We start from the raw sequence: 12,065 nt of genomic DNA on the forward strand, positions 1-12,065 counted from the left end.
TTTACATAGTTGTTCATGTATTTTCATTTATGTTTAATTTATCTTTGTATCTGTGATAAAGTTGTTTTAGCACAGATATCAGTAAATTACGTGGTATAGAGGTAAAAAGGTTGGTGAAATCAAATGTTTCTATGTTTGTTTTGGTAATATTAGATTTGAAAGTGTTGATGACAGCTAGGTTATTATTTATTACCCAAGTAGATGTGAGATTATTAAAAAGTTTTTTGGAAGTTTGAAAAAATGTTTGGCTAGAAGGTAGCAGCAGCCACTGTTTTTTGAGCTGGTAATGAATCTGAAATCTACAGGTTGTTTATGGAATTTAGCAATCATATAGAGAAATGGTAGGGTTGAGTTCTGTAATTTAGCATGTAGTTTTTTATGTAAAGCAATTAGCTTCTTAACTGTGGCAGAAGGATTAAGATAGCAGGGAGTGAAACTGGGATTATTTTCTTAATGCTTACAAAATATGGCAAAGTTGTTGGAAGCTTTACCTACCAGGGTGATCATAAAATTGTCTTGTAACTCTTTTAAAATGTTTTTTAAAGTTGTAGTAGGGTGTATAAAAGTTATTGTACAGTTTGTAGACATTAGATATAGCTTTTACTATGTAATGATAGATGGTGAATTTTGGTATGCTTCATGTGGAATGTTGTATTTTGAAGGCAGTTTGTCAGCAAAATGTATTAGATTTAAATATAATACTCTGTTGATATTATTAATATTAGCTTTATTTATAGGTCTGTATTTAAAACCTTTGCTCATAGTATTTTTAGGTCATGGTTCTTAATGATGTTAAGATTGCCAATAATATGCCCATGATATTGATCAATATATGGGGCATAAATAGGGTTGTTGCAGTAGCATGGGAGATCAGTATGTAGAATATTACCTATGTTAGTAGCTAGTTGATTATAGTTACAAATTTTTAAGCCTAATGGAGGATCGTAATTGTAAGAATGATGTATATCAAATTTGTATAGACTGTTTGAAGGTAATAGGTTATTATCCTTATTAAGTAGAGAGGACCAGAATATATTGTTGAACCACTTTTGTGTAAATTTAATATTGCAAAATTCAATGCAGTGGGTAGTAAAATAGCCAATTCTATAAAGACCAATGTCTTGTAAGATGTGTTTTAGTTGGATATTGTTGAACCTGAATTTATGATAGAACAAAAACTAAAGCTTTAAGGATTGATTTTTTGATGTTAATAAGGAAATGGTTTATTATGGATAAATTAAGAGTAGTATGGTCCCATGAACTGAGTAAGTTATTAAAATCAAACTTTATATTTTTGATGGATTATGCTTTTTGTTAACATGTGAGTGTCTGCATTTTTTAGTTAGCATGATATGACTAAGAATAAATAATTTGTAAACACAGTGTTTGGTGTTTAGAGAACTATTGCTAAATAAAATATTATGAAGAATTTGTCGTTTAATCCATGTGGATACACATATAAAGATATGTTCCCCTCCATATCTGATGACAGCTATACCACTTTCATTTTATTTTTATTAGTATTTTGATGTACTAATTTTACTTTAGTTCTTCCACTTTCTATTGGCTTAATAATTCAACCCATAATTTTGCTTAATACATCATAACCTTTAGGATATTAACATTCTTTCACCTTTCACAAATCTACTACACTTCTTTTTCTACTTTTCTTATCCTTCTAGTTACTGGCACTTTGTGTAACTTTCACATCCATTTCTGCATACTTTATTCAATATATTAATACAAACTTTTATATATGCAGGGTGTCTCAAAAATATTGGTACAAACCTTTAGGGTAGGTAGGTAACATCTAAAGGAATGTGAATCACATAGGAACCCATAACCGGAAACGTCACGGGAAAGTAGTAGCAGAGGCACAAGAAGCAGAAATGACACAAGACAGTAATTAGTGGCAAACATTTATTTGACATAATATTAACAATGGAGTATGTGATGGATGCATTTCATAATGTTACAACAGATGCTCGAAGGATCCACCATGAGACGGGATGCATGCGTGACACCGACGCAGCATGAATTGGCAGACACGGTCGAACACACCTGGAGTTTCTTTGACAGTAGCAGCAGTGCAGACAAGTCTTACCACGAGATCCATTTCCGTCTCCACAGGCGATTCATACACGGCAGATTTGATGGCCCCCCAGAAAGAAATCGAGGCTCGATAAATCAGGCGGGCGTGGGGCGCCAGGCAACGGGTCCACCACGCCATCCATCGACGCCCAAAACGCCTGTTCAAATGGTCATGAACACACCTTCCATAATGGGCAGGTGCCCCGTCATGTTGAACCAAATGTTGCGTCTCACATTTGCTGGAACATTGTCAAGTAACCCTGGTAGAACTTGTTCAAGAAAGATCTGATATTTAACGGAGTTCATGCAGGATGGTAACAGATATGGGCCGACTAAGCAGTCACCGACCACACCTGCCCACACATTTATTGCGAAGCAATGTTGTGCTGCATGGGCCCCCTGTGATTCCATACACTAGGTGCCTGTCTGCCAGCTCAGTTCATATATTGATGCATGCTCTTCGTGCGGTGACTACTGCTTGAATGAGTAAACCAGAAATTTTCCCTCTCGCGAACTGATGAACAGCACCATGTACCGACTTACGGTGACATTTCTGGTTATGGGTTCCTATGCGATTCACATTCCTTTAGATGTTACCTACCTCCCCTAAACATTTGTACCAATATTTTTGAGACACCCTGTGTGTGTGTGTGTGTGTGTGTGTGTGTGTGTGTGTGTGTGTGTGTGTGTGTGTGTGTGTGTGTGTGTGTGTGTGATAATTCAAAATAAAACATAAGCCAGTAGCATGGCAAAAATGTAGAGCGAAAAATTAACATAAAAATAACGTCAAATAAAATAAACCAAACAAGGAAGGCGAAGTAAAGGTGATAAGACAAACAGTAGCCAATAGTCCCCTATATAATTTAGCACTTTAAATCCATAACACCAATATAAAATTTAAACTAATGCCAATTATAATATGATTTAGCGGTACCCCACCCCCCTCGAAGGTACTAGTTCCAAAAACATGAAATATCACCAAAAAAGGGGTTAAAAGAACTACTAAAAGTAAAACAAAATATCAAAATAATAGAATGACCTTTATGCCTCATATCGACAGAGGACCATGAGGCCAATAATGGTCATGGAATCGCTGCATTTCAATCACTATACAAATCGTCGCAAAGATCGAAGAACCAAACCACCCATTCCTCCTACAATCAATCCACCAGTGCAGAGGATTTGCATGGCATTTTGTTTGTTATTTGGTTTTCAGGAGCATTAGCAACTAAGGCCATATCGCTCCGGGATATGAGGTGGTCATTCCCTGACCTTTCCGCATCCTCCGTATTTGGTGGTGATGGGCTCGAACCCCGGTCTAATCAAGAAGCATGTGTTACGCACTGCTGCTCCTTTCCACCTGGCTACAGAGGCACCTCTTTGCACGGCAGTGGTCCTTATACAGTGAAAAATAATTTATAGAACAGACAGCACTCTAGATCACAGCCACACCACTGACATAATGTAAGCTTAGCCAGCTTATATAAAAGAAAAGAAAGGAATAGATGGCAGCACAGGCGCTGCTTATTTATCATATCAACCCACTACAACCACTGATTTATATTTAATTAATGGCTTAAAAGTTTAACATAAAATAAATAAATAAATATTAGAGGCAGCAAAATGCACATCCTCCATACGAAGCCACAATATATCCGATAATTCAAAATAAAACATAAGCCAGTAGTATGGCAAAAATGTAGAGCGAAAAATTAACATAAAAATAAGGTAAAATAAAACAAACCAAACAGGGAAGGGGAAGTAAAGATAAGACAAACAGTAGCCAGTAAAAACAGACAAACAGTAGTAACTAAATTATATAGTCCCTATATAATTTAGCACTTTAAATCCAATTAATAACACCGATATAAAATTTAAACTAATGCCAATTATAATATGATTTAGCGGTACCCCTCTCGAAGGTACCGGTTGCAAAAAACATGAAATATCACCAAAAAAAAGGGTTAAAAGAACTACTAAAAGAAAAACAAAATATCAAATTAATAAACTGACCATCATACCCCATATCTAGAGTACTACGAGACCATGGAACTGGTACCTTCGAGGGGGGGGGGGTACCGCTAAATCATTATAATTGGCATTAGTTTAAATTTTATTTCGGTGTTATTAATTGGATTTAAAGTGCTAAATTATATAGGGGACTATCGGCTACTGTTTATGTCTTATTACCTTTACTTCCCCTTCCCTGTTTGGTTTATTTTATTTTACGTTATTTTTATGTTAATTTTTCGCTCTACATTTTTGCCATACTACTGGCTTATGTTTTATTTTGAATTATCGGATATATCGGAGCTTCTTGTGGAGGATGTGCATTTTGCTGCCTATAATGATAGCTTAATATTTATTTATTTTCTTATTTTATATTAAACTTTTAAGCCATAAATTAAATGTAAATCAGTGGCAGTAGTGGGTTGATATGCTAAATAAGCACGCCTGTGCCACCATCTATTCCTTTTTCTTTTATATAAGCTGGCTAAGCTTTTTTTTTTTTTTTTTGTTTTTATGTAAACTCCAAATACGAGAGGCGTTAGAACCTATAGTACTTAGTACCGTGCTTGGGTTGGAGGTTGAGAAGATGAAAGAAGATATTTGTTGGCATTGGACTTAAACTTCTGTAGACCATAATTTTCAGGAAATACGTATGAAAGAAGGTTGTTCCAGAAAACGGCAGTTGAATGAATAAACAAGGAAGATGAAAAGTTGGTTCTGTGAGTTTGAAGTTGGACAGTAAATGGATGTTGGCTGGTGGCAGTACGCGTTCGGACTGTTTTGAAAGAGAGAGCAGGAATTATAGCAACTAATTCAGAAGAACAGTGCCCATGGAAGTATCTGTAGAAGAGGCATGCAGCAGAAACAGTACGTCTATGAGACAGCGAGTGCAGAGACACTGTTAGATTTGAGTCATTAATTAACCTAACTGCCCTCTTCTGAATGGAATCTAGAAGCCTGAGAGAGGTTTTGGGGGCACCACCCCAGATGTGGGAACAATATTCCATGGCAGGGCAGATTTGCGATTTATACAGAGTGAGCAGCTGTTTGGAAGAAAAGTAACGCCTAGAGCGAAAGAAAAAAACCAAGTTTTTTAGATGCAGAAGAAGCAATATTTGTAATGTGCTTGTGCCAAGAGAGATTAGAAGTAAGGGTAATCCCCAAAAGAGATATATCATTTTGCCTAGAAATTGGAATGTCACTAAAGATAAGCATAGGAGCAGAAGAATCCTTTTTGTGAGAGATAAGACAAGACTGAGTTTTAGAAGGGTTGAAATCAACTACGTTGTCTTTGCCCCACTGGAGAATTACCTGAAGAGCGGCATTTAAGGAATTGGTAGCAGATTTTCGAGAAGTTGAAGCTGATTGAGCAGGACAAGGTTTCTCAAAATGGAAAGTGGAATGCAATGTGCTATAATCGGCAAAACTATGGATAGGATTTCTAGTCAATGGAAGAAGGTCATTAATATACAAGAGGAAAAGAGTGGGGGAAAGAACTGAACCTTTGGGGACACCGGCATTAGTGGAGAAGTTAGAAGACAGAGAGCCATCTACCATTACCCTCAGTGAGCGATCAGAGAGAAAACTGGATAACCAATTACTAAAAACAGTTGGCAAATCATAAGATGGAAGCTTGTTTAGAAGACCTTTATGCCAAACACGATCGAAAGCCTTTGAGATGTCAAGAGCAACTATTTGTGTTTCACCAAACCTTTCCATTGAATTAGTCCATAAATGGGTAACAACATAAGCCAGAATATCACCAGTGAATCGACACTGACGGAATCCATACTGGCGATCGTTGATCAGACAGGAGGCGGTTAAAATTTAGCGGTTAATTGATTTCTCCATTACTTTAGAAAGAGTAGAAGTAATTGCAATGGGAAGCTAATTGGATGGGGGGGGATTTGTCACCCTTTTTAGGAACTGGCTGGATATGAGCAAATTTCCAAGTAGAAGGAAAAACACTTTTGGAATAAGAAAGTGAAAAAAGGCGGCAAAGAATAGGAGTAAGTTCAGCAGCACAGGTTTTGAGAACAAGTGGAGAAATACCATCGGGAACAGGAGCTTTCTTAGCATCAAGATTCATCAAAATCCTTCTGACATCCTTTTGGCTGAAGACCACAGGAGGCATTGAATGGAGCGTGTTGGGAATAGTGGGAGGTGTTTTACCAAGATCGTTAATGCATGAGTTGAAAGAAAAAAGATGTTGCTAGCAGGTCAGCTTTATCCTTGACTGAAGTGACAACAGAACCATCTGGTTTGGACAGAGGTGGGAGCAGAGATGGGCAAAAGTTGCAGCCAATAGCTTTGGCAAGAGACCAGAATGCTCAGCTACCATTAGGGCAAGAAGCAAGTTTTCTACTCTTAGCCTGTTCAAACTCTAGTTTGGACTGGTTAATAACTGCTTTACAATTGTTGCGAGCTTTGGTGTAGGCAGAAAATGAAACTGAAGAATTAGAAGCAAGCCAATTACGATATGCAACATTCTTCTCTTGAACAGCCTTAGAACATTTACTGGAAAACCAAGGTTTAGATAAAGGACGAGATTTTAAAGTGGAGTGTGGGATAAAGGATTCCATTCCTGCAAGAATAATTTCACTGACACGATCTGAGCAAACGTTGACATCAGACGTTTTGAAACAGTAATCCGACCAAGGAAAAGAAGAAAAGAAGTGTCGCAGGTCAACCCATTTTGCATTCTTGTAATGCCAAAAAACACGAGGTTGAGAACAGCCATGAGATAAAGGTTCTATTGGAGAAGAGACAATCACCAAGTTGTGATCTGAAGTGCCTAAAGGACCTCTCACTTCGACCGTGTACGTAGAAGGTTGTTTGTGAGAAAAAGATCAAGCGTATTGGCTGTATGATTAGGATTGTCCGGTATTCTTGTAGGTAAATGAACAACCTGTGCAAGATCATTAGTAATTGCAAAACCCTCAGCATCTCGACCAGCTGGGTCGGTGTGACTAGAAAATGGAAGCCAGCTGGAGTTGTGAACATTAAAATCACCAAGGAAAGTTGGACTGGAGAAAGTCAAGTTGCAAAGAGAGGAAGTCAAAGAGCTCCAAGTGATTAGTGGAGTTGGGAGAACAGTAGAGACAACAGATGAATTTGACACAATGAGGTAGAGAGATTTTAAGCCAGAGAAGATCAAAGAGAACAGATTCCAAAAAATTTGGAATCTTGGATTCCAAGATTCCAAAAGTCTCTGACAGGGAATATCAGAACGGACATATGCACAAGTACCACCTTTGAGGCAAAAAGAATCATACAGCGAATAATTTGGGCATCTGAGATGAGCAGTAGTTTAATCAACCGATAACTGAGATTCTGTCAGAAAAAGTACATGGGGTTTGGCAGACTGCAAGTAGAAATGGACATCGTTGAGATTAGAATTGAGACCACATATATTTGTGAAATGAATTTGGAGGTGCTTGGGAGATTTAGATCTTTTTGCAGATAAGCTTGCTCTATTAGTTTGACAATTTATGGTGTATTCATTAGTAAGAAAAAGTGGGTGGGACATGCTTTATGAAGTAATGAAATTTTTGGATATGGCATACACATGGTAAGACTATACCTAGATCCTTGACATAACGTGGCCTCGACAATGCTCCCCGCATACACACTACTCAGACTCCTTCCAGTCACTATCTGGCAGAGTAGAGGTAGCAAGATTATACACTAGCTGATCTGAAAGCCTCCTAGAGAGTTACCAATAGGTTCGGTCCGGTGTACTAACTAGCGGCCGGCCTGCGAACACCGTTTTAGAGCTGTACCCTCGAAATGTATGGAATATTGTATCTCATCACGATGTTCATCATAACCTCAAAAGTCATCAATCATACTGCATGATGGAAGAGATGGGGAAGGGTTGACCTGAACTTAGCTCTAGAGACTAAACATGGGTTCCACCACTTCAAGCCTCCAATAAGCAAAGTGGTGGTATTGCACCAGTTGATGAGAGTCATCTACCACCTAGTACTGCCTGGTAACATAGAGGGGCGGCGTACCTCCATATGGTGTGGGCGCCACACCTCTACCCCTGCTTGCATTGGTTCACACCTGGATGGTCACCCACCGTGTACTTGTGCATGGAGCTTACATTATGTCAGTGGTGTGGCTCTGATCTAGAGTGCTGTCTGTTCTATAAATTATTTTTCGCTGCATAAGGACCACCGCCATGCAAATCCTCTGCATTGGTGGATCGATTGGAGGAGGAATGGGTGGTTTGATTCTTCGATCTTTTCGCCTTTATGACGATTTGTATAGCAATTGAAATGCAGCGATTCCATGACCATTATTGGCCTTGTGATCTCCTCTGTCGATATGGGGCATAATGGTCAGTCTGTTATTTTGATATTTTGTTTTTCTTTTAACTCCTTTTTTTTTGGTGATATTTCACATTTTTCGGAACTGGTACCTTCGAGGGGGGTACCGCTAAATCATATTATAATTGGCATTAGTTCAAATTTTATATTGGTGTTATTGGATTTAAAGTGCTAAATTATATAGGGGACTATCGGCTACTGTTCATGTCTTATTACCTTTACTTCCCCCTCCCTGTTTGGTTTATTTTACTTTATGTTATTTTTATGTTAATTTTTCGCTCTACATTTTTGCCATACTACTGGCTTATGTTTTATTTTGAATTATCGGATATATCGGAGCTTCATGTGGAGGATGTGCATTTTGCTGCCTCTAATGATAGCTTAATATTTATTTAATGTTAAACTTTTAAGCCATTAATTAAATATATATGTATGTGTGTAAAATGTTGTCCCTGGACTTTGAAGTAGTGGCCATCCTGAAGTTGACATCACTGCTGCAAAAAAAAAAAAAACTATGGAATTAAAATTCTGGAAATTTAGAAGCTCATAGAACAAAACATACATACCTAGGCAAGGATGGCATACTGAGGAACGCAAAAGAAGGCTTTCTGCACCTTCCAAATGCCTATATTTGGGGTTGACTATTAGGACACTATATATTTTGGGATATATAGTCATGAATTATCCAACTTGTGGTATACCTCAACAATGATGCAAATAACCTGCAAAACATATGAAATAGGCAACTCACAAAGTTAAACCAAAATGATTCATTATAACTTTATGGACTTAAAATTAATGAAAAATTTTAACTCAAGAAATTTAATGCATTAAGTTGTAAACCTTGTTTGCTCATTGCTATATATATGCCCTACTCGAATAATAATTCTTTATAACTCTAAGAGCATGAGGCATTTATCCTACATTTCTTGAGTGCAATACTGAGGCAGCTCATATTGTGCATGCATTTGTCATAAGTTGCCCAAGTATTGCACTACTATAAATTATTAAGCACTGTTCTGATGGAAAAATGAATCACTATTTATTTAGAGTGTGTGTGCCACTACCAAATTGCTGGTTCAAACTGTGCTTGGAGTCTCATCAGTGGGAGTATTAGGCACTGCAGACCCACACAATCCAGTGATAATAATAACCATAAATGTGACTTTCCAGAGAGTGCAACAAGTAAAATAAACTAAATAATTTAGAGCTAAAAATTCATGCTATGAGGACTATAAAACATTACTGAAACATTACAAAACATGGCTATGCCCTATTTGTACAATAACATTTTATAATTCTTATGCCATGAGGCTTTTATCATAAATTTCTCAAGTTTATTTAACCTGCTACATCATCTGAAATCTCACATATTGTCAATATATCACTTGCTACAATGACACTGAAAAAAAAAATGACTATGTCCTCCTCTTACAATAATAAAGATTTTCCGTTAACCTCAGTGTAAGGCACACACATCACTTTATAAATTATGATATGCACTTAATTGAACAGTTTGGAAAATAACAATTTCAATTTTAATGATTTTTTTTTTTTTTTTTGTTTTTTTTTGATTTGGTAGTTGTTGGCGCATCGGCTTCTGTGGCCATATTGCACCTCCCAAGGTTTTTGCAGTACTTTGATCCAAGCCCGAGGCGGGAATCGAACCCGCGACCTTTGGGTTGCCGGGCAGGTACTTTACCCACTCGGCTAGCCCGGTCGGCTCAATTTTAATGAACTTATTTTGCAGCATCATTAATGATTATGCTATAAGCATAGCATTAGTACAGGGCGTTTGATGCAAGAAAGCAAGCTTATGCAGCATCAGCCAAAAAATAAAATAAAATAAATAAATAAATAATAAAAAAAAAATAATAAATAAAAAATAACCAGGTCCACTTCACCCCTCTGTTCATTCGAAATACCTGACCAGCTGAGCCTTAAACTTATTTAGGCTATCACCTTCCACGACAAGGGATGGAAGTCTATTCCACCAACCAACCAACCGCTGGCTAAAGGCAAATTTCCTCACGTCTATCCTACATCTGTCTTTTCTCAATTTGAATTTATGCCCTCTCAGGTGATTATTCTGAGCAAAAGGAAGAATCCCATCAGCATTGAGCATGCTCAAACAATTCAAGGCTTTATACACCTCTATCAGATCACCTCGCCGGTGCCTAGTCCCCAGACACTGTAATTTGCAAAACTTAAGCCTTTCTTCGTAAGAGCACCCCTTTGTTCCATTCACTACTCTTGTTGCCCTTCTCTGTACTCGTTCCAGCAGCTCTACATCCTTCTTGAAATGAGGCCTCCAGACCTGTATACAGTACTCTAGGTGTGGCCTGACCATTGCCTTCTACAAGGGAATAATCACCTCCTTATCCCTGCTAGAAAAATTCCTATATATCATCAACAATACACTATGAGCTACTCTTGCAGCCCAGAAAACTTCATATCTGCTTGCACAACCACCCCCAGGTCCCTTTCATTCTCTACCACTGTCAGTGTAGTACCACAGAGTTTATATGTTGCTCTGGGGTTGCTGTTTCCCATATGTAGTACTTTACATTTGTCAATGTTAAACTTCATTTGCCACCTCTGAGCCCATCTGCTCAACCTTTCCAGATCCTGTTGCAGAAGCATAGTGTCAGTAGTGTCCTTGACAACCCTGACAACCTTCGTATCGTCTGCAAACTTGGACATTAAGTTTGATATACCATCATCAATATCATTTATAAATACAATAATGGACCCAATACTGAACCCTGAGGGACTCCAATAATAACATTAGTCCACGATGAGCATTGTCCATTGATTATCACTGTCTTATCCCCCTCTAACCATAGCAGCAATTTGCCTCCAATGCCACACTGCTCCAATTTGTGCACACACTGCTATAATTTGTATGTATCCCATGCATTTTTCTTCTCTGTCATATGTCTCATTAGTTCATCTGACATCCACTTAGGCCTAAACCTTGAACAATATTTCTTAGTTGGTATGTAAAGCCTAGTAGCTTCCAAGATAAGTTCTTTGAATGCTTCCCATTTTGAATTTGCTGTTGGTAACATAATCAGTTGGTCCCACTGCATAGAATTTAAATACTGTCTCAGTCCATCGTAGTCGCCTTTACGAAAGCAATAACCCTTCCCTTTACCCCTAATGGTAGTTACCTCTTTGAGTAAATCCCACTTCAGCACACTGTGATCACTGCCACCTAGTGGTTCATTTACCTGCAGATTCTGAATGCATGAAGAATCACTACTGATAATGAAATCAAGATTATTACTCCCTCTAGTTGCCTCCCGAACATGCTGATGTAGAAAACAATCATCCAATAAATCCACAAAAGCCTTGCTAGTGTGTGAGTGACCAGTCCCCAAATTCCAGTCAATATCTGGGAAATTTAAATCCCCCCATTAGAAGATTCTGATTTACTGGCCCACTATTTCTCAGTACAGTTTCTTATTATGCTCATCAGAGTCATTAGGCCTATAGCACACTCCTACTCTCAATTTTGATCTCCCAATGCTTATGTCACACCAAACTGACTCTACACTGCACTGTCCAGCAATGTCGACTGGCTTCACTTCCTTGGATTTTATGTATTTCTTAACTAATAGCATAACC

The 12,065-nt window shown here is 37.9% G+C and overlaps 1 protein-coding gene across 1 annotated transcript in view; it reads right to left on the reverse strand.

Annotated features, from left to right (window-relative positions):
• LOC150081843 (serine/threonine-protein kinase Tao-like) overlaps positions 1–9,128 on the reverse strand; it is a 187,552-nt gene extending 178,424 nt beyond the window's left edge. Inside the window, exon 1 of the mRNA XM_090380340.1 lies at positions 9,002–9,128. Coding sequence (XP_090236466.1) covers positions 9,002–9,018 — 17 coding nt within the window. The 5' untranslated portion in view covers positions 9,019–9,128. The remainder of the gene's footprint in view (positions 1–9,001) is intronic.
• Positions 9,129–12,065: the final 2,937 nt, after the last annotated feature.

This window comes from Mastigoproctus giganteus, chromosome 8 (assembly GCF_048544385.1).
Source record: "Mastigoproctus giganteus isolate SK-2022 chromosome 8, ASM4854438v1, whole genome shotgun sequence".
In the NCBI taxonomy this organism is placed as follows: Eukaryota; Metazoa; Arthropoda; class Arachnida; order Uropygi; family Thelyphonidae; genus Mastigoproctus; species Mastigoproctus giganteus.